We start from the raw sequence: 23,723 nt of genomic DNA on the forward strand, positions 1-23,723 counted from the left end.
AATGATGCTAAAGCTGAAACTCCAGTACTTTGGCCACCTCATGCGAAGAGTTGACTCATTGGAAAAGACTCTGATGCTGGGAGGAATTGGGGGGGGCAGGAGGAGAAGGGGACGACAGAAGATGAGATGGCTGGATGGCATCACCAACTCGATGGATGTGAGTCTGAGTGAACTCAGGGAGATGGTGATGGACAGGGAGGCCTGGCGTGCTGCGATTCATGGGGTCGCAAAGAGTCGGACACGACTAAGCGACTGAACTGAACTGAACTGAATCCTTGTAGAAAGAAATCAAACCATCCTATTATGAGTAGGCTTGTGAATAGTTTGGTGGAAAAACCACGTTCAGAATCCCATTCTCCTAAATGTACTATGTCAGTTTCCCTTTACTCATCTTTGTCCGTGACAGCCTTCCCCTCTGCAGTGCCCACTAACAACCCCTACTGCAACATTTCTACCATCCTTTGAAGGACCCTCCTGCTCTTCCCCACCATGGGAACTTCTCTGACCACTCCACCTCTCTGTGATCACTGTTTTCTCTGGACAGTGCTTCTGTCTTCTTAGACAAGCTATTTTCCATGAATTATTTCCTCCTAGAGGCATGAGACTTTCTGTCTTCCTGTGATCTAAAACTAAACATCACATCTCTGTCCAGCCTCCAGTTCTTCACCCTGTACCTGATGGATCAGCTATAACATTTGTTGAGTTTTGCAGTTTCAAATCTAAATAGACTACTCACCTACCCTAAGAATTCTACACAACCAAAGTCCAACATTGGAAGTAGGATCATCTGGGTTTTTATGAAGGGATTTGACTACATGGATACGTAAATATATACAGAAAAATACTTGAGTCATATGTACTCTCTCCTCCAAGTCAGCACCACAGAATATTTACCAAGTAAGCAAAAGCTGTAGTAAAATTTCCCAACAAGAGTTCAGGAACTAGCAGCCATGCGAAAATCCCCAAACTTAAGTGTAAATTCTGCCCCCCCACCAACGCAAGAATAAATCCAAAACTTGATTTTTTTCCCACTTGAAAAAAAGAGAGAGACAAGTTCCAAATTATTTTTACAGTACAAAAATTTTATTTTTTGTTAGGATAATTTAAAGTTTAAAACTGAAGTAGACATATTCATTTTACAAACAAGATATTCTTTCATAAGTAAGACCATTAAAAACAGTAAACAAAAAAAGCTGTCTTTACAAAAAGCTCTGTGCATAGCAACTTTATACTGTATATAACTGACAAAGCAGAAATGATAAAATGAAACTATACAGTTTGAAAATGAGACCTTACTGTACAAAAGTTAGAGAAGGGGATGGTTTTTAAACCATGCATATTGGAATGTGCAAAGAAAAACTGGGGGAGAATATGATGCTGTAACAAAAAAAAAAAAGAGAGAGAGAGAGAGATAAATAATGCAGTAAATAAAGTGTCCCTTTAAATGAAAAATCTTAACACAGCTCCTTTTACAAAGATAGGATAGAATTTGTAGTTACCTATAGAAATACTTATTTCAAGTGGCACAAAAATAACCTGGAACCAGAATGATTTAACAGCAACGACTAAAGAGAACAGAGTAGCTTTGTTTTTAATTTATTAGTACACTAAACATCATCCTTACACACATTTGTACACTTAAATAGATCTGTCGCTGCTGAGGTTCTAGCTGAATGGTCAAAGATGTCTGGTATTTAGTTACACACATTTTTCGGTGTAAAGCTACCGAGAAATTCTACAATCATTTTGAAGACAGTACTGCACTCATCTTCATGCAAGAGCAAAATTCACAGATTCTAAAAGCAATGCTACTTAAAAAAAACATTTCCTTATGTTGGATTGGCTGGAATCCAGGTCTAAACATGCTTAATTTCATTCTGCCTTCACTTTTGGATGGTGGTGTGTGTCATCCACACTCTTCCTCTCCCATCAGATTTTTCACTGGGGAACGTTCTCTTGTGTGTGTTTCCCTGTTTTGTTTTTTTGTTTTTTGGTGCTTTAGGCCCTGACTGTGAGGGACAGTCAGCATGATTACAAGCATGCCAGGTTTCCAAACTTGGAGTCTCATGTGCGTAGAAATAATATTTGGGTCATATTGGGTAGTTCTGGAATAAAGGCAGATAAGACCATTGAGGGTTAAATAGAAGTGGGCAAATGGAAGGGAGGGAGAATTTATGACGTCACCTAAACTTGGCTCGGATGTACTGAAGATGTTTTTTTCGGGAGAGCTGCATTAATTTCTCATTGGAATCTTAACCTGATACCCCAAACTTAAGTCTGTGTATAGCCTGTACTGTGGTGTCAGTCAACACGGAGAACCCTGGCCTGGAAAAAAATGACATCCTTATTGGCCATTGAGATAAGTCTGGATATATCTCTAAGACCACACAGACTTTCAAGACTTAGCGCCATATTAGCAGCTCCTTCCAGATTTCTCCTGCTAAGAGCTAGTCCCAGAACTTATGAGAGCCTGTCACAGGCCTAGGGAAATATGCTATTTGGAACACGGGTGCCCCTACCCTCTGACTCTGCTAAGAATCTAGGTTTCCATTTCTTCAAATATCAGAGGAGAGAGTTAGGGCTTATAACCTGCCTCTTCCTCATCCTATCACATTCTTGCCTGGAAACTGTGTCAAGCAGGATACATAGTTGTTTTCCAGGTGAGCTTAATGCCATGAAAGCAGAAATCTGCAGAGATAAGGAAAGATGTGGACATCCTAATATTGATAAGGAGGAGTCTGAGAGACAGAGTCAACTTTTTCAAACCTGCTTCTGAAGGTCTATGGGGCTTACATCTCTATGCTGAAGCAGGTCACCAAAGAGGAGGGAATGTGGGGCTCTGAACAGGAAGATTCCACAGGGGCCAGTTGGTTGGGGAAGTCATGTGACATTGGCTGTTTTTAAGGTGAGCCCTGCCTTTTCCTGGGGATTGCAAAGCCAGGGGTGCACTGAGACGGGAATTCTCTGCACTTCTCAGGGGAGAATGTTGGGAGCTAATATGAATTCTTAAAAATTATATATTCACAAAGAGTGAATACCAAAAGGGACATGCAGGCTATTAGAAAGCTGATGGAGCTGGGAATGGATGGATGGGTTTGAGTATTTGTGTACGTGCAAGGACTTGCATCTTTGTCTCTGCACCTGGTTGTTCTACATAAGGAACATATTCTTGCCTGTGTGGGTCAATAAAATGATGGAAAAAGAGGGGGATGTGGGACAGGGGATAAGAGTCTAGTAAGTAACTGCAGTAATAATCACACACCTTTTAAACTTGTTACTACCTGTTTGCATCACTTCCATTTTACATCAGGAAGAGAAATTCCTCTCTCTTCCAAAAAGGTCTGAATTTCTACCTCTACTTACAATAAGTTACACATTTATTTATTTAAATAATTGTAAAACATTTAAAATTTTTTCCCTTTTTTTGTTTTTTTTGTTTGTTTGTTTGTTATTTAAGGAGATTAAACTATAAGCAAACACACATACAAGCACATTTCATCATTCAATTCAGGTTTTGTTTTAACAAAGTCTTTCATGCTGGTACCCTGTTTTGTTCAATTTTTTTTTTCTGCATAAACTAAATTGGTATCTGAAAGGCTTCATAGAAAATAGAAACTTTCAACTTTTTTTTTCCTACAAAGAAAAACAAATAGTATCCAAAATATTAAGCATGAATCGTTTGCCAATTTTTTTTTTCTTAAATATTTTACAAACATAGGAAGGTGGTTCTCGTAATGTTCGTAACAAAGAATTGCATTTCTGCTCTTAGCACTGACTACGTCAATGACATCTTTTGTCCTTGTTCCCAAGAGGGTCAGTTTGTGTAGCTACCATCAGAGCTACATGACAAACAGGAGACCAGGTTAAGAGGTGGCTCCTGGCAAAGCCAGATCAGTCCATCATGTTCACCTGGGGGCGCAACTCTCCCCAGAGAGCTCCTAGCACTTTCTTTGTTATCAGTCCATCAGAGTAAATAGTTTTGTGCTATAAGAAAGCTGTTCTTCCTCTTCTTTACATCGGGGGCACGACAAGTCCAGTCATGGCTGCAAAGAAAGAGTGGACACAAGCATGAGGCTTAGAGACTCTTTACATTAAAGTCTAGAACCCAGAGAGAGGGGTAGGGGATGGGATGGACAGTCTGGAACAATCCAGAGTGATGGTACCTTCAGCTGATATGGGAACCCACTGTCCTCAGGTCCCAGGAGGTGCAGTGGTAAAGAACCTGCCTGCCAATACAGGAGATGCAAGGGACTCAGTTCGATCCCTGGGTCAAGAAGAGCCCCTGCAGAAGTAAATGGCAACCCACTCCAGTATTCTTGCCTGGTGGGCTGTGGTCCAAGAGGTCACAAAGAGTCAGGGACACAATGGAAGTGCCTGAGCACCGCATTGGTCTAGCAGACAACCAGGGAGAGGCACTGAAGCCTTAATCACTGGACATAACACAAAGCTTCCTACCTTACTGAATCACTGAACATAACACAAAGCTTGCTGAAATTTTGCTTCAAAGGCCAAGAATCATGTTGTATTTTATATTAATGGGTTGTATAATTGACATATAAACATGTACTAAATTGTAATATGGATATATGTGTAAGACAGTTTTCATTATTAGACTAAAATAATTTCTAGATTATACAGTTTCAAATCACTTAGCTGGAAGAGGAAAATAAATTCCAGGTGCCAAGCCTACTGAGTTACTTACAAGGCATCATTTATAACAAATCAGACTTTCTACCCATCCTGGGTTTCTATCCATTCTAGCTGAAATTTGATGAGTTTTCTAACTGGTTCATCTTCCTTTGGGATGCACAACTATCTGGGCTTCCCTCATAGCTCAGTTGGTAAAGAATCTGCCTGAATCTCCTGCCCCAATGCAGGAGACCCTGGTTCTATTCCTGGGTTGGGAAGATCCGCTGGAGAAGGGAAAGGTTACCCACTCCAGTATTCTGGCCTGGAGAATTCCATGGACTGTATAGTCCATGGGGTCACAAAGAGTTGGACACAACTGAGTGACTTTCACTTTCACTGTCTGTGATGCCCATTCACTAAGGGATGCTGATTCACTGGAACAGAAGGGCTAACTTAATTTAGCCCTAATTTAAGAGTTACCCCAATCTCTACTCTTCACCCCCAATCCAAGTGCAGTGTCCAGTGCCCTAGTCCATCCATCCATCCTAGTCCCTAGTTCAGTATCCATCTGGTCAAGTGGAAAATGCCTGTCTAGACGGTATCAGGTTCAAAATGTCCCCTTGATATGAGAAATAAAGCAGCGTCAGCACAATGTAGAAAAATCACACACCAAAATGCATCCCTCTGGCCTTAGCTTTCAGGGGGTGAACCCACCGAACTTGCACATTCTTGGAACCTGGCAGCGTAGTTTCCTTGTGTCCAAATGTCACACTGTATCTAGAATTTGATCCTTTGAGTTTTATTGTCAAAGCCTCATCTAGAGGGCTTATCAAACATCACAGAAGCATTTGGCCGAATGGTGTTCACTAGACTTATAAGCAAATGGCCAAAATTCTTCCTGCTTCTTCTAACATCTCTCTCCACCCACTTCCTTCCTTCCTCCTTCTTTCCTACCCCTCCCCTCCTCGCTCCTCCTCCCTCTCGCTCTACCCCTTCTCTCTATGCCAGCTCGTCTTCTCAGGCAAGATTGTCAGCCGCCTATTTCCCTGCCCATATAGCCTTTATTGAATGTTTGTGAGATCCGGATTAAGGTCTTACACAGCTAGCAAAGCCTTAATTATTTTTGCCTGTATTACTATATATTGAATCGATGTAACTTTTCAATAAAGGCAGTTCAATTCTGGACACTCCCCAATGATTTGGAGATATAGGAACTCTGGTAATTATCCCAGAGTGTAGGAGGGTTTTTTTTTTTTTTTTTTTTTTCCTCCTGGAGGGAGCTGGAAAATGAATCTGGCACATAGTGCATAATATTATCTTGACAATCTATACTCATCAACTGTGAATGCCTGATAAATGAGGTGGAAGGTGGGGGAAATGAATAGGGCACGTTGAGCTCCCTGGCAGTAGGTCTGGGGCTCACGTTTTCAACTTTAACTTGTCTATTACACTTCAGCCTCATCAGGCCCTTCCTTTTCCTGCATCCTTGAGAGAGTTACCTAAAGGGCTTAGTAAAAGGGCAGAGCCTCTCTGAGAACAAGATCCACTGCACGTCTGGAGAAAAACATATTTCATGGATTTTGCTTCCTCCTGGTGCCATATTGGGCACTTGGGTGGGCGAGACTCTGCTCCCTGGTGACCCTGACTTCTTGCTTGTAGAAACCATTGCCAGTGTGTACATGCCCATCACAATGCTACATTTAGAATGGAGAAGCAATAAGGGCCTGCTGTATAGCACAGAGAACTCTGCTCAATGTCATGTGGCAGCGCGGACGGGAGGGTAGTTTGCAGGGAAACGGACACCTGTACATGTATGGCCGAGGCCCTTTGATGTTCGCCTGCAAGTATCACAACATTGTTAATCGGCTACACCCCAATGCAAAATAAAAAGTTTTTTAAAAAAGAAACTGTCGCCAACAGACAGAAAGCAAAAGTTAATTGGGAGAATGCGTAACTGCACATTGTCCAATTTCTTTTTACCTTTGACATTTTATGGGAATTGTAACAGTTACTCTTTGGTTCAGGTAGAAAGCAGGTACGGATAATGCTGAAGAGAGGAACTACTATAATATTTCTGTCCCTGGAAAGACTAAGGGCTGCCAGAACTCAGGCTCTAGGGTCAAAATGTCTGAGTTCAAGTTCTTCAGTCACTGGCTCTGTGGTCCTGGGTGAGCTCCTTAACTAGACATGGTGATAACTGTATGACCTTTGCCTTTGGCTCACAGGATGCTGGAACAAGATAATTCGTGTAAAGTGCTCGGTCCAGCATCTTACATGTGGGGTCCAGGCATGGTCCACGCGTCTTGGAGAGTGTTGGCTGTGCAATCTTCCTGCGGGCAACCGAAACCACCTCACCTTACAGCAGGAGAAGAGAAGAACCTCCCTTTCAGCCTGTGATTTTCAGGCTCCACCTCAGACCACCTTTTCACTCTCCCACTGTCTGTCCCTATAGAGATGGAGCATCCTGCCGTTCAGCCGCTGCCACCCCAGGATCCCTTCATTCAGTGGCTGTGGGCAGCACATTCAAGGTCAGCTTGGCTCTCTCTGTCTCTGCACCAATGGGACACCTGGTGTTGCTGGACCTTGAACTGCTGGTCACCTGGTCCAAGTGAGGAAAAACTGGAGTGAAGGCTTCTGGAAGGCATCCTTTGTCAGCCCCAGCCTCTCTCTGCTGGGCACGTCCTTCGCTTTTCCTAGTTCTTCACACATGTAACTTCTCAACAACCTTGAGAGAGAGCAATCAGTTCTCCTGTTTAACAGTCTAGGAACCCCAGGTTCTTGGATGACAGTGACTAGTATGGATGCCCCAGCATGTGGGAGGCTGAGCTCCAATTCCAGCAACATCTGATGAAGTCAAGTTCATATACAAGGACACACAGTGTAGAACAGGGAACTCTGATTAATGTCATGTTCCATTGTTCCAGTGTTCTTCCCACCACGGGTAGTCTTTGAGGTTCTCCAAAGAATTCTCTCTTATTTCTACATACACAACTTTATATTTTCATAGTTCTTTCTAAGTTTTTTAGTCTCCAATTCCTAATTTAAGTGTCCTTTTTATTCTGTTCTCCTTCTCCAGCCCCTCCCCATCTTCCTCCTCCGTCTTAAGGTTCAAATCACCAAGGGAATTTGGAGGGAGTTTTAAGACTCCAACCTGGAGGAGGGAAGGGCAACCCACTCCAGTTTTCTTGCCTGGAGAACCCCATGGATAGAGAAGCCTGGTGCGCTACGGTCCATAGGGTCACACAACTCCATTCTGACCAGTGGACCACAGAGGGCCTTGGGCATGCAGCCACCAGCACAGTGGGGATTCTAGGCCATGGCAGCCAGTGAAAAATTGGTCCTGGCCTCTGAGGGCCAAGAGCCAGGTAGGACTCCTAGGTGGGCCACCCTGGATACCAAAGACCCAAGAAATCTGAGTCAACTAGCTCTGCTCCTCAACTCAGTCCCTGCGAGAGAGAGGGGTGGCAGGTGGCAGTCAAGTTATACTTTTCTTCCTCCAAGTGAAGCTGAAAATATTGGCAAGAGTTGGCTGGAGGGAGAGAAAACCCGTACCCTCCCTTTCCTCCCCTGACCCTTGAACTCACCCTTAGTCCTTCTTGGGCCTCTCACTCTGCGTTTCCCTGATGAGCCCTGTGTGGCCCCCACCAGACTTAAGGGACATGACTAAAACCATAAGACTTGGAAAGGGGAGACATCACTGCTGAAGAGGTGGTGGGGAAGGGGAAGATGTGGCAAACATTCAGCAATTGTCATACTTAAAATGGATAACCAACAGGGACCTATTATACAGCACAGGGAACTCTGCTCAGTGTTATGTGAGCAGATGGGAGCCTGGATGGGAGCGGACTCTGGAGGGAGAATGGATATATGTATATGTATGGCTGAGTTCCTTCGCTGTTCACCCAAAACTAATTGTTGATCAGCTATGTTGTTGTTTAGTTGCTAAGTCCCATCTGACTCTTTGCGACCCCATGGACTGTAGCCCACCAGGCTTCTCTGTCCGTGTGATTTCCCAGGCAAGAATACTGGAATGGGTTGCTATGCCCCACTTCAGGGGGTCTTCCCGACCCAGGGATTGAACCTACATCTCTTGCATCGGCAGGCAGATTCTTTACCACTGAGTCATCCCCTATACTCCAATACAAAATATATACTTATATCTTATATACTGCCATATATAAGATAGATAGCCAGTGGGAATTTGCTGTATGACTCAGGGAACTCAAACCGGAGCTCTGTGACAACTTAGAGGGGTGGGTAGGAAGGGACATATGTATAGCTATGGCTGATTCATGTTCATGTATGGCAGAAACGAACATAATATTATAAAGCAATTATCCTTCAATTAAAAATAAATAACTTTTTTAGAACTCAGCAACTGTTCTCCTATTCCAGTCTGGAGGTAAGGCCATCATGGGGAAAGTTCTGGACATGTCCCATCATGCTAGGCTAGAAACCACTGGCCCTTGATGAGAGACAGGGAAGTGGAGATGTTTAGCTACAGGCTCAGCCTGCTTCTCACTGAATCTGACATCTGGATGAAAAGCAAAATATATACATGTATTTTTCCCCTTCAAATATACAGATGTTTCCAACTATTCCCATGCTGGGTGGCATGTAGACCCAGCTGCTTTGTCTCATTAGAAGCAAAAGAATTTTCAGGGGCTCTTCTGAGGGCTGGGTTTTCAAATCTTATTTCACAGTTTGTCTGTCAAGTCACTTGACTTCGAGGAGGCACCATCACTCTAACGGTAGAAATGTGGCAGGAACATGCCATACCTCGCAGAGCCGTGCCCAGCCCCAGCTAGCGAAGACACCCTCACAAGTATCCCCCAACACACAAGGCTCAGGATTCCCCGTGCAATCATAAAGCCACCAGGCAGAAGCAGTTCCAAGGTCAACACAGTCCATCGAGGCTGTGCTGACCTCAGAGGCTTTGATCCACGAGGGGTTACCCAAACTTCTGCCCTCTTTGGTTTTATCCAACACCGCCTGTCGTGAATGTTTGCATGTCAAGACACAAGGAGCAGCCTAAAAATAATGTGGGGCGTCAGGCTCCCCCAGTGCTCAGCAGTTTCCAATTTTCTCTCGAGCCATCAGCTGCTCCCATTCACAATGAGGTGATTAGATTCTCATGTGCTCATCATATGCGTGCTACATCATGTCACATTATATTTTAGGACATCACTGAAGAACAGGTCTGATGGGTGATATTAATGCTTGTTCTTAGACACAGTATATCTTTCTTCCTTTCTTCTCTACCCCACCCTGATTGGGCACCTGCTATCAGTTTCACCAGCATGAAAACCAGAATTCTCAGAACGTGCTGGTTGCTTCTGATAGGTCTTGTCCATTGGTGCCACGGCACTGGGAATGCTGTGTGGGTGGCAAGCCAGTTCATGTGGCACCTGCTGTGGTGGTCAGGTACCTTAAGGGAAATAGTGACATGGTCTCGTGGAAAGCGAGGTCTGGAGGGCTTCCCTGGCAGCTCATTGGTAAAGAATGCACCTGCCAATGCAGCAGATGCAGGTTTGATCCCTGATCCAGGAAGAACCCATGTACTGTGGCGGAACTAAGCCCATGCACCACAACTGCTGAGACTGTGCTCCAGAAACTAGGAGCTGCAACTACTGAAGCCCAGCGCTCTTGAGCTTGTGCTCAGCAACAAGAAAAGCCCTCCCACCACAGCTAGAGAGCAGCCCTCACTTGCTGCAACTAGAGAAGAGTTTGCACAGCAATGACAACCTAGCAGAGCTTTAAAAAAAAAAAAAAAAGGGGGGGCAACATCTGGAGAGTCCAGACACTCCTGGAGGGTCCACATGGCTCTGTTCTTAGTTGCTCAGTCGTGTCTGACTCTGCAACCCTGTGGACTGTAGCCCACTAAGCTTCTCTGTCCCTGGGGATTTTCCAGGCAAGAATACTGGAGTGGGTTGCCATGCCCTTCTCCAGGGGATCTTCCCAACCCAGGGATTGAACCCAGGTCTCCCACACTGCAGGTGGATTCTTTACCGTCTAAGCCACCACTCTACCATAGTTAATTCTGTGTCCTTGCAGAGTCGTCTGACTCCTCTATTATTCCCCCCATCTTGCCCTAGGATAGAGAACTAGCCCAGTTCTGCAAGCCATGCTGGTCCCACGATGAAAACACCAAAGCATCTCCTTGTAGGGAAATGGCTAGAGACACAGAAGGATGCAAGGCTGTTCGCGCTCACTTTGTGGACTCTGTGGCACATGGACCATGCTGACTCCCAAGGTGCTACAGCATGCTTACCTCTGAATCCGTTTCCGTTGCCACTGGAGCAGGCAGGCGAAGGGGAGCCTTGGGGCCTGATGACAGGGGCAAAGGCACTCTTCTGTTTGACAGCAGGAAAAACTGAAGAGGAAAACGGGAGGATGGAGGATGTGCTGGAAGATCCAACAGTGGGACTTGATGACATGACTGGAAAGCAAAGGACAGTCCTTCTTTAGAAAGAGAAAGATCTAGGAGTTTCGTTCTTTCTTCAGTACATAACCAGTACATACTGATTGCAAAATTATGTGTTTGTTCCAGGCATTGTTCCAGATTCCAGGGATTTGAGAAGAAGTTGAATGTGACAATGACCCTGCCCTGTCCCTTGGAAGGAATAGACAAATGAAACAATGAGTAGGGTCATCATCCTATTGGAGGAGCAAACATGATGCTAAGGAGGTACATCCAGGCCAGGTGCTTTTCTGCCTGGAAGAGTCAGGAAGGCATCAGCAGGTCATATTTGATAGGTCTTAATCCACAAGTACTGGGTTGGCCAAAACGTTTGTTCGGATTTCTCTGAAAGGTATTGTAGAAAAACCCAAACAAACTTTTTGGCCAACCCAATAGAAGCTCAACACAAGAAGGTTAAGACCAACCTCTGAAAAATGATCAAGTCTACTAAAAAACAGAAACCTCTTTTTTTCTTTTTAATCCTAAAATGTAATCCTGCCTGGGAGCCATGTGCCTCCCTGGCAGTTCTCAGGGCACCAGAGATTTGCTCTGTAGGGTAGGCATCTTCTCGGAGCGTGCCATCTCTATGGGCCACTTCCTCATTAAATGTAAAAGTTTATTAACATTGAAGAGATTACCTCCCATCTCCCTCTACTTTCAGAGCTCCTGGGAAATAAAGCTGCAAGTCAGCCTCCTCTGATGTAATGTGTAGGAAAAAAACACACCAGTATTAACATTAAAATGACTTCAAGGAAGCCAAAAGCTAACTGTTGTGATTTCCAAGAAAAATAAAGGCAACTTACACAACAAAGTGCCCCACCTCTTAATGTCAGATACTCCACCAACTTACATCATACAAGAAGATAATTTTCTTCCAGGTTCAATTTGCTCGAAAAAGAGGTAAACTTGAGTTCACACACGTAAAATTGTTAGAGATAGCATTTTATAGTATATAGTCAAGTTTCAGGGACTCATTCTAGCATAGTGTCCAGAATTCTGAACTGTCCCAAGTCATATGACTTAGAATTACTGGAACATAATGGCAAAGGCCATAATAAAGGCTAAGAGTGCTGACTTCTACTTCATATCATCAGTAGTCCAGATAGTCCACAAGTAAATCTGAAACTGAGGACATGAATGTGAGTTAATGTTTCAAGTATAAGGTGAATTTTGGAGGTCCAGTGTTCTGATGGCCTTTGCAAGACTCCATCCTCATTTTTCCCCTCTCCCTATAAACATAGACATTCGGCTGTGTTCACACAATTGCATATGCAAAGCAATAATACGGCATGCCTCCCATGCAATGTCTTTTACAGCCGATCTACAAACCAAAGACTTAAAAAAAAAAAAAAGCTGTATCTAAAAACTGCTCATCCTGAAGTGGTCCTGATTTAAAGGGCAATGCAAAAGGAAGCACTGGAATATATCCCAGTCTTCAAAAGAAAAAAATTGGTGGTATTTGTAGCGCTAGTGGTAAAGAATCTGCCTGCCAATGCACAAGACATAAGAGACAGGGGTTCGATCCCTGGGTCAGGAAGATGCCCTGGAGGAGGGCATGGTAACTCACTCCAGTATTCTTGGCTAGAGAACCCCATGGACAGAGGAGCCTAGTGGGGTCGCAGTCCACAGGGTGGCAAAGAGTCAGATACGACTGAAGCACCTTAGCATGCATGCACATGGGAGAGGATACAGGGTTAAGCCTGGAGAATGGATTTTATTCACGGGTCCAAGTCAGTCTCCTCTCTAGCCTTGGTTTTAGCATCAATGAAATGTGTGTGTGCGCACAGGGTGAGTGGCTGGGACCTCTCCTCTTTCTGTAAGGCACAGAATTAAAGGCCAAAGGAAAGCTGATACGTGGAAACCCCTGATTCTGACCACCATCCAGTCTCTGCCATACCATGTGATCCATGTAGGTACCAAAATGGCGCCTTGGTTTCTGGGTCTGCAATAGCAGAATCTCCCCTCATACAGCATGAGAGAGGAGGGTTTTTGTAACGTGAATTAGGCACACACACACACATGCATACATATACTTAATTCCCCCTATATTCAGCATATGAGTCATTTCTAGTAACAGATCCTAAAGCATGCTTATTAGCATGGCCACCTCTCAGTGGGAAAGGAGTCATCTCAGATAGACTTTATGTTTACCAAGCGACATAAAACTGCTGCAGAGCTGAATAAACACAGAGCTGCAAAGTACCCACTGAAAATATTTTAAACAAAATTTTTGCAAAATGTCAGATTATTTACAAATTTAATACTTTTATAAAAAAATCCTAAAAGGAATTTTAATATGCATATGTTAGCAAACATAATTTCTATGTTTATTTTAAAAAATGCTGTAAGAGCCAGAAGTTTCATTAAAATTTTTTTAAAGAAGACTTAATATCTTAACAGACGTTAAAACTTATTATAGATCTACACCAATGAAATCAGTGTTATACCAGCATAGAAATAGGCAGACAAATCCTTGGAGAAAATAGAGTCCAGAAATAGACCTGGATATATAGGAGAATTAAAACTTAATAAAGGTGACATTTCAAATTAGTGGGGAAATAAACATATAGGAACAATACTCTAGCCATTTGGAGACAAAATTTAGAGTGCTTCCTCATATTAAACACAAAAATAAATCTAAATAGATTAAAGGGTTATTTTTAAAAACAAAATTATACAGGAGCTAGTAGAAAAATGAGGAAGTTATATAATTTAACTCATCCTTTCCACCCCAAAGCCTAAACAGAACATCATAAGATAGATTTGTCATGTAACAAAAAATTTCTATAACACATACAGAAAAGGCAAGTGACAAATTAGGAAAAATATTTTTCATAATTTATCTAGATATATTCAGATCCTCAGTAGCTAATAGGTTTTTATAAACTAATCAGAAAATATCCCAATAGAAAAATAGGCAAAGGACATGAACAGAAATGTCACAGAAGGAAAAATGAAAATAACCAAAAGGCCTTTATAGACCTATAAATGGTCAGACCAATTAGTAATCAGATGCAAATTAAAACAGTAATGAGATGTTATTTTCCACTTGCCAAATTGACAAAGATTAAGAAAAAATTAAGAGGGCAGGGAAACAGATTCCGTCCTTTTCTAAGGGGAGTGCTAACCTCTCTGGAGGAACTTTGGTAATACGTATCAAAGTATTTGAAAACGTCCACGTCTTTTAACCCAGTAATTTAATTTCCAGAAATTAATTCCAAGGAGGTAATCATAAATGTGCAAAAAAAAAAAATCCAAGGACATTTTTATAATCATGAAAAACTGGGAAATAAGTGAAATATCTAGCAATAGGATAAACTATATTAAATCCATAAAATGGAACACTATGCAAATGTTAAAACTAAGATTAGAGAAGAATATTTAATGGCATGGAAAGATATGCATCCTCAGATGAGTAAAGCAGAATACATAATAATATAGACCCGCTTTTACTTTTTTAAAAAACATACAAAGCAAAAGTGTAATAGGATGTGATAGGCATCCTTTTTTTTTGGCTGCACCACGTGGCTTGTTGCATCTTAGTTCCATGATCAGGGAATGAACCTGGGCCCTCCTCAGTGAGCGACTGGAGTCCTAACCACTGGACTGCCAGGGAATTCCCACATCCAAATTTTTAATGACATTATCTAGAGGACAGGATTGTGAAAATTCTTGAATTTCTTCCTTTTACTCATCCATATTTCCAAAATTTTCTATAATTAATGTGCATTACTTTTAATGTAGCAGAAAACAGTAAAAGCTGTTAAAAGAAACAAATGGGAAAATCTCTTACTTCTTTGGGAAAAAATAATACAATCCTTAGCAATAGACATAATAGCTTTCCTGACATTAACATTTCTCTTCAATTTAAGGCTTAACTGCCTGTAAACAAGGTTACCTGTTAACCTTTCTGCTACAAAAAAAGCAAAGCACCAATAAATTTACAAATTCCAGGGAAAACCTCGTTGATTGTAGTTAACTTTGCAATGTAAACATCACTCCTAATATCTGTTTTCCATTCTTAGAACACAGGTCTATATCACTGATAAATTTTATGGAGCCTAGCTTCATATCTGTGACTTTGAGAATTTTGTCATTTTTCTTCTACTCTCTTTTTCATTGATCTTATGGCAGAAGCCCATTAGCTGTGCATCAGAGCAGATGCTGCAATTTTCAGAATATATCTATCCATGACTGCAAGGCTTACTTTGAAAGCTACCTCTGGTTACCTCTGCAAAGAAATAAAGTGTGTCATTTTGTTTTCTTTTTTATCTAGAAATGCTTTTCAAAGCATCTATAATGAGGTTACAATTATCATTTTGCTCAGTTGCCAAGTCCTGTTCAACTTCTTGTCATATGATTTCTCCCCCATTTCTGAAGAAAAAGACAATAGAAACACACCAAAGTATTAACAAGGTGTTTTTGTTGTTTGTTTGTTTTGTTTCAATGGTAGGAGTAATGCTTTCTTTTGAGAGCTATTGTCAGGACTTCCCTGGTGGTCAAGTGATTAAGAATGCACTAGCCAATGATTGGGACACAGGTTGGATCCCTGATCCAGGAGCTATGATCCCACATGCCTTGGAGCAGCTAAGCCCCGTGAGCCACCATTACTAAAGCCTGCACTCTAGAGCCCGTGGTCCACAGCAAGAGAAGTCACTGCAATGAAAAGCCTGTGCACCACAGCTGAAGAGTAGCCCCTGCTCATCCCAACTAGAGAAAGCCCAGGCAGTAACACAGACCCAATGCAGCAAAATAAATGAATAAGTGTTTTTAAATAATAATAAAATAAAAGCTATCATCATCTGTGTTCTAAATATTCTACATAATCATTTAATACTCCACAATAGAAAAAATGTCTTGACATTTATTTTTGAAAATATGAAAATCCTGAGGCCTGGGGCATAGTCCAAGACTATGTATGTAAGTGAAGCAAGAGTCCCTGCGGCGCTCAAACTGGGTGCTCTGTGATGACCTAGAGGGGTGGGATGGGGTGAGACTTGCGAAGGAGGTTCAGGAGGGAGGGGACATACATATACTGATGGCTGATTCATGTTGATGTATGGCAGAAACCAACACAATATTGTAAAGCAATTATCCTCCAATTAAAAATAAATAAATTTTAAAAGAAAGAATCCCTGCGGACAGGTTGGATTCTGTCTGTATGGATCCTGTTTCAAACTTGGCGCTGCTTGGTAACTATTTAACTTTGGAAGAAGTGGTTCCCTTGGGAGTTACAAGCTTGCTGAGTAGAACATCTTTGGGGATACCAGTATGTACCGTTTTAGGAAAGTTGATCACGCATACTTGAAAATTTCTCTGGACACCTCGCTCTGCAGATAGAGACCAAAGGAAAGGCCAGTGCTTCTGGCCCAGAAATCTCTTGTGAACATGGGGAGTTCAGGAAAAACCACTTTTCTGCTTCTTAGGATTGATTGGCTCACACAGTTCCAGCTGGAACTCGCTGGGCACACATCCTTCTTCGTATCGAGCCATTGCATTTGTTGGCGTGAAGGGGTCTGTCAGCATTTCATTATAACCCCCTATTGTCAGGGGTTTAGAATTCAGCCATAAAAACTTGCACTGAGCTGGAACTTGGCACACACCACTACCGCCAGGAAGTGAAGTTCATAAGTGAAATTGAAAAAACATCTGTTTGGCCATTTTTGAAGTGGTGTGAGAGCAAACGCAGTGAAGATGCAGGGTTTTGATACACTGCATTGGCCGCAAAAGCAAGTCAACTAGACCAAGAGGCTTGACTTTATTTCTTTCTTAACGTCTCTGGCAAGTGATTCCTCCATGGCATGCCCTGGCCACATCAGACTAGTTTAAAAAATAAAAGGAAAAATCACAGAAGGGTGTTTTCAGACACAAGGACCTGAACTGATGAAACGGTATCTCTTGAGCCTTTTATTTTCTTTTTTGTATTTCCCAGAGACTTTGAGACTTAGGTGGGTAGAAACACAGGTCATGTGCTATTGTAACGGACTCCATGGGGTATTCGGTTTTTTCACAGAATGGAATTTTATTGTAATAGAATGCATTGCTTGGAATCCCATTCCAAGTCTGCAATTCCTTCAGACCTTCCCTCAAAAAAGGAAGGTGAAAGGGGTCTCACAGACCCAGTAAGAAATAAAAGAGGACCTTATCTAATGTGTTTCCCTCCCTCTGGGCAGGGAGCCTTCCTCTTTCTGTCTGTGGATGCTTTCTTGTTTTAATGGGTGATTTGAAGACTTAGGGTGCTACTATTTTCTTGTAGCAGTGGGACTGAGTGATCAAGAAAGGACAGTGGACAAAGTTGTCACTGGCTGGCATGGGAAGGGTCCCTTCCTATTGAATGAATTATCTAGTAAGAAACATCATACCATCAACATCTGGTGGGCAATTTTATTCATCCATTCACTCTCTCTCTCTTGCTGTCTATCCACACCCCACCCACCCCTTCCTGTCTTACTTTCCTCTTTCTCCCTCCCTCATCACCACACTTAACCCTACATTGTTAATATTAACCTGTTGTGGGTTTTTTTTGGCCATGCCATGTGCATGTGGGATCTTAGTCCCCTGACCAGGGATTGAACCCATGATCCCTGCATTGGGAGCACACAGTCTTAACCTCTAGACCACCAGGAAAGTCCCTATATTAACTATTTTTGATCTATAAAAATGACAGTTTCACATAGTTCAACCTAACCTATATATTTTATTCATAAATGTATAACCATAATGAAATTGCACATTTTGGGACATCAAAAAGAGATAGTTTCCTATGGCTCACCCAATGGTATGCTATAAATACCTGAAATATCTTTAATATGATTGAATAATTTAAAAACATGATATCCTGGAACTGATGACATATGTTCTAGCCCCATTTTTTACTGTTTATTGGCCATGAGCCCTTGAGTAAGTCAGTTAATAACCCTTCATGTCTTAGAAGGGAAAATGATGATGATACTAGTAAAATAAATTATATTAATGAATATAATTATATAAATATGTTAATTATATATACATAATGAATTATTATATCCATGTGTGCATCCTCAGCCACTTCAGCTGTGTCTGACTCTTTGCAACCCTATGGACTGTAGCCCACTAGGCTCCACTGTCCATGGGATTCTCCAGGTAAGAATACTTGAGTGGGTTGCCATGTCCTCTGCCAGGGGATCTTCCCAACCCAGGGATCAAACCCATGTCTCTTGCATCTCCTGCATTGCAGGTGGATTCTTTACCACTAGCACCACTTGGGAAGCCCCTTTCATAAGGTTCTTGTGAAGATCTGACTGGACTCTTGTGTGAGCATGCTTGTTGGACTGTAAGGTTGAATGTAACTGTAAATTACTTGTACTGTTGTGACCGTTATCATGGCACATTATTTACACAGTGGTTCTTCTGCCCTTGCATTCCTGGTAGGGTCTATTAAGATGTGGTCCCTTCTGCACATGGGGTCCGCTCTCCACATGGATGCATGGGAGAATCTCTCCAAGGTCTCAGCCACTGAAAAATCAAGTTTCTCCTGAGCTTTGACTACTACTATTACTACTAATGTGTGGATGTAGAATTTTATAACAAATGGTGTTTCTCTCTTTGCCTTACTATCTTGTAAGCCAGGGGTCCCTAATCCCCAGGACCAGTACTGGTCTATGGCCTGTTAGGAACTGGGCTGCACAGCAGGAGATGAGCAACAGCAAGGGAGCAAAGCTTCTCTGTATTTACAACCGCTCCCCATCGCTTGCCTTACCGCCTGAGCTCTGTCTCCTGTCAGATCAGTGGCAGCATTAGACTCTCATAGGAGTGTGACCCTAACCCTAAAATCAAAGTGGAATATCCTGAGATGGCTGCAAGATAGAAATAAAGTGCATAATAAGTTTAATGTGCTTGGATCATCCCAAAACCATTCCCTGCCCCCCTAGTCCGTGGAAAAATTGTCTTCCACGAAACTGGTCCCTCGTGCCAAAAAGGGTGGGGACTGCTGTTGTAAGCCTCTGAACCAAGTTAATGACTCCCTTGAACAGACCCAAAGGCATCCACACTAACACTTGGATTCATCTAATTTTCCTGTCCATGTTTTTTTTCTTATAGTTTCCATTTTATACTTTCATACTGCTCTTATGACTATTAATACTCCCCCCATACATTTTTGGAACAAGAGAAGGTAAAAACAAGTAAGGAAATAAATGAAGCAAACAACCATTTGTTTTCCTCAGTCCCTCTGATCTAATTGACCTGGACCATCTGACAGGTCACAACGCAGAACGCATGTCTTTGTGAAACGGCCCTTTCCACTCCATGTCCTCTGTCTGCCTTTCTGTCTGTGGAAAACTTTAGTCAAAGAATAAGTTTAATCAGAGAAATGTGGAAACAAAGGAAAATAGAGGACACTAAATAATAATAATGTAGTCACTGAGCAGAGTCAAGGACTTTCAGTTCTTTCTCAAGGGCCATAGATAATATTCTGAGTCCTATCCTGTGAGCTGTCTTATAGATACTGAAACACCAGGTGGAGAAGTCACTACATGATGATCAGACTGTACCCAGACATGAGCTGCCACAATTCTGAGAACTGGCCACAGAGAAATGGGAACAAATGGACCCTAGAACTAAAGATTTACTGTACCTGAAATAGTCGAGATGATGCTGGTCAGACTACCAATGGCCAATCTGAAGCTGACTTGTCAGAGCTGACTACCGTTTCTAGGGTTAGTTCTGTTCCCACCCTGCCCACCTTCTGTTTATAAAGCTCTTGACCCAGTGCTTGTCAGTGGGAGGAGGGGTAGTGGAGTCAGCCTTTGGACAGACGTGTGCCACCCTCCCCCAACCCCACCTGGTTGCTGGCATCTGAAATAAAGCAAATTTTCCTTTCCACCAACTTGGCCTGTCTATCGGCTTCTGAGTGGTGAGTAGCCAGACCCCCCGCCCCACCACAGTCTTTCAGTAACATCTGCAATAACAAGAGTTTCGTTGTCCCGGAAGAACCAACCTCTGCTACCTCTGTGACTTGTTACTGTACCTTCACCACACAGAGCAGAGTGCTGAGTGTAATGAATCAAACAGATAATCCAGAAATACCTCCTGGGCGAGTGTCCCCAGGGAACCAGAGGCCCAAAAACTGAGAGCGGCGGCCTCCAGATCTGAGCACGTTATGTCCCGAGCTGCACTAGAATTCTCAGCAGAGAGAGCTGCACAGAGGGCTCTCAGCAGAGCCTTGCAATCAGGTGTGGCATTTTATGGACATGTCACTCAATCTTTAGATTCTACAGGACGGCTTATACTTTGCCCTGAAGTGGTCCCTTTCTGGGGTATGAAAAGCATCTTCTCTCAACCTCCTGGGACCATTTTACAAGGTCCCAGCTTGGCCCCCAGGGCCATGCAAATGAGTTTTCATAACTTCCTAGAACATCTTAGGCTTCCCAGGTGGCACTAGTGGTAAAGAACCTGTCTGCCAGTGCAGGAGATGTAAAAACCACAGGTTCAATCCCTGGGTCAGGAAGATCCCCTAGGGGGAGAGCATGGCAACCTACTCCAGTATTTTTGCCTGGAGAATCCCACAGACAGAGAAGCCTGGTGGGCTCCAGTCCATGGGGTCACCAAGAGTTGCACACGACTGAAGCAACTTAGCATGCACACGGAACATCTAGCTTGCAGTTAACCCACAGATTAAGATTAAGAACTTCTGCCCCCATATATTACACAGTCACCAGCAGTCAAGTTCCATCTCTCTGGAGGTACATAAGGGAGGTAAGAGCCATGTAGCAAAGTGAGAAGGGAGATGATGTGTTACACAGAAAAACTGAAGCTATCTGCTCTGTCCAGATTCTTGCCCCGCTGTAACCTCGCTGTGTGATCTTGGGTAAGTCAGTTAACTGCTGGTTACCTAAACTTCCTTGCAGATGACAAGAAGGTAATACTGACCTCAGAGAGTTCTTGTTGAGATTAAATAAAACACTATATCTGAAAGTACCTAATAAAGAGTATACAGAAGGACTTCCCTGGTGGTCCAGTGGCTAAGACTGCACTGCCCCAGTGGAGGGGGCCCAGGTTCAATGAGCCCTGGTCAGGGAACTGAAGATCTTGTGTGCCACAACTAAGACCTGGCACAGCCAAATAAATTTTTTAAAAGTATATGGCATGTTAGCTGAAATGGAGTCTTAATTCCTCGTTCCCATCCACACAAATCACATCTACTGCTTCTCTGTAAAAAGGGAATAAATAGTTTCACTCCTTTTCTTTCTGTTGAAAGGCTTTGAGTAAGTGGTGCTAGTGGTAAAGAACCCTCTGCCAATGCAGGAGACGCAGGTTCGATCCTTGGGTTGGGAAGCTCCTCTGGAAGAGAGCCATGGCAACCCACTCTAGTATTCTTGCCCAGAGAATCCCATGGACAGAAGAGCCTGGTTGGCTACAGTCCATGGGATCACAAAGACTCAGATATGACTGAAGTGACTTAGCGACATAGCACAGCACAAACCAATAAGCCCAAGTCCACTACAAGAGAGGTACAAATGGTAGGAAGGATGTTTCATCAGGAAACGGGACCACACCTCCGTGAGTCTGAAGTGTAGATATGCTACTCTCTCTCAAAAGGCTAGACAGTAAAACCCAGGGACAGAGAGGCAGGGAGAGGGGCCTGAGGAACAAGGCACTTACTTCCATAAGGGGAGCCGGTGGGGGAGCCGTTGAGAAATCCCGGTGACCCTGGAACACCCAGGTTGGCCATGGGGACGTTGCTGTAGCCATTCATGCTGTTACTGGAGGTGCTGTAGTTAGACTGCTGGGGGGTGGAGCTGGAAGAATAGCCCCGTGGAGAGATGCTGCTCGTGTTGCGGATGTATCCTGGACAACAAAGAGAAGCCCAGATAAATGAGCCTGTATGCACAGGTGCACTCACACACACAGCAGAGACCAAATATGGTGGTGTAGGTGCACAAAGCTCCCAGTCTATAGAATTCCACCAGGCTGACTGTGGGCTGTAGGGGAAAGTCTGCAGTTTGTCTTCAGACTTTTCATACCTTTCTATCTCTTCCCCATTCTGCACAAAACCTTCCTCCTCTCTCCCGTTTGCAGTCAACATCTCCAACTCACACTGAGGAGTGGTTGACTAAGGGGCAGCGTCCAGTGACATCTCCCAAATCATATCTCACGTAACACTAAAGCCCTCTGACATACTGATGGGTGTCACTGAGAAAAGCATTCTCTGGTCAAATGAAGCTTGGAAGATGGTGCATACTGTGGCCATTCATTGAAGATTCATACATGATGCTGAAGCTCCAATAATTTGGCCACCTGATGCGAAGAGCTGACTCACTGGAAAAGGTTCTGATGCTTGGAAAGATTGAAGGCAAAAGGAGATAGGGGCGGGAGAGATGAGATGGTTTAGATAGCATCACCGACTCAATGGACGTGAATCTGAGCAAACTCCAGGAGACAGTGAAGAACAGAGGAGTCTGTTGTGCTGCAGTCCATGGGGTTACAAAGAGTTGGCTATGACTTAGCAACTGAGCAACAACAGAGAATAAATAAACTGGTTTAACTTTGCTAACCTAGTGTTTCCCAAATTTCACAGACCAGAGCATCTTTTCTGGGTGTGGTAAGGAAAAGGCATTCTAGTAACATTGCAAGGGCCACTAGCATTCTACTGATCACAGCTATAGAAGTTTGAAGTTGTTACCATGCCCTGTTGGGTGAGGTGGGGAGTGTTTTCAAAATGCACTGACAAGTTCATCTAAATGGGCTGTCCTTTGACCAAAGACTTGGAAGCATCAGCAATGGAATGCAAGGGAGAGCCAGTCCATAAGTGGAATTGCTTCTCCCCATATTTCTGAAACCCTAGCAGAGACATCACCTAATCTAGCCTGAACTAACTTACGTTGGATAACTGTCTCTAGGGTACTAAAGACACAAATTTGGGGGGACAAAAGGTAATAATGTCCCACCCACATTTCTGTAAGAAGAACTTGGCATGAGAGTGAGGAATTCCCTTGTAATGAATGAATAAAATTAGAAATAAAATGATCCCAAGGTTAGGGATATCAGCAGAAACATTTATTCCTTTTAAAAAATGACTTATGATAGTGTAGCACCTTAATGAAATCAATCTCAGTGACAAAAATCTTTACACAATATGTTTTACATATGAAAGCACAGTTAGCTGTGTTGCTGTCTATACATATTTGTATGTATGTGTGTGTGCGTTCAGCCACTAAGTTGTGTCCGACTCTTTCCGACCCCGTGGACTGAAGCTTCCAGGCTCTTTTGTCCATGGAATTTCCCAGGAAAAAATACTGGAGTGGGTTGCTATTTCCTCCTCCAGGAGATCTTTCCCAACACAGGGATCGAACCTGCATCTGCTATATCTCCTACATTGGCAGGCAGATTCTTTACCACTGAGCCACCAGAGTTTCCCATATATTTGCATACATTTGTATATATTCATATATGAGATAATATACAAACAGAGGTTACCAAATACAAGCCATCCACCCTTGGTACTAGCAATTTGGGTGCAGGTAACGATAATGGCAATAACTCTGCTTTCCGTTATTCACTTTGATGATTACAATAGCAGAAGTGTACATTTTATGCAAATAATACCTGTACATCTGGCTGCAGTAAGCCTAAGCTCTTCTAAATTCATAATGCT

General features: G+C 43.0%; 1 protein-coding gene across 1 annotated transcript in view; it reads right to left on the reverse strand.

Moving 5' to 3' along the window:
- The window catches only part of EBF2 (early B-cell factor 2), a 220,191-nt gene continuing 197,529 nt past the window's right edge, over positions 1,062-23,723 (reverse strand). The window contains exons 14-16 of the mRNA XM_005684022.3: positions 21,731-21,916; positions 10,901-11,068; positions 1,062-4,043 (exon numbers count right to left, since the gene is read on the reverse strand). Coding sequence (XP_005684079.1) covers positions 4,012-4,043; positions 10,901-11,068; positions 21,731-21,916 — 386 coding nt within the window. The 3' untranslated portion in view covers positions 1,062-4,011. The remainder of the gene's footprint in view (positions 4,044-10,900; positions 11,069-21,730; positions 21,917-23,723) is intronic.

The sequence above is a fragment of the Capra hircus genome, chromosome 8 (genome assembly GCF_001704415.2).
Source record: "Capra hircus breed San Clemente chromosome 8, ASM170441v1, whole genome shotgun sequence".
NCBI lineage: Eukaryota > Metazoa > Chordata > Mammalia > Artiodactyla > Bovidae > Capra > Capra hircus.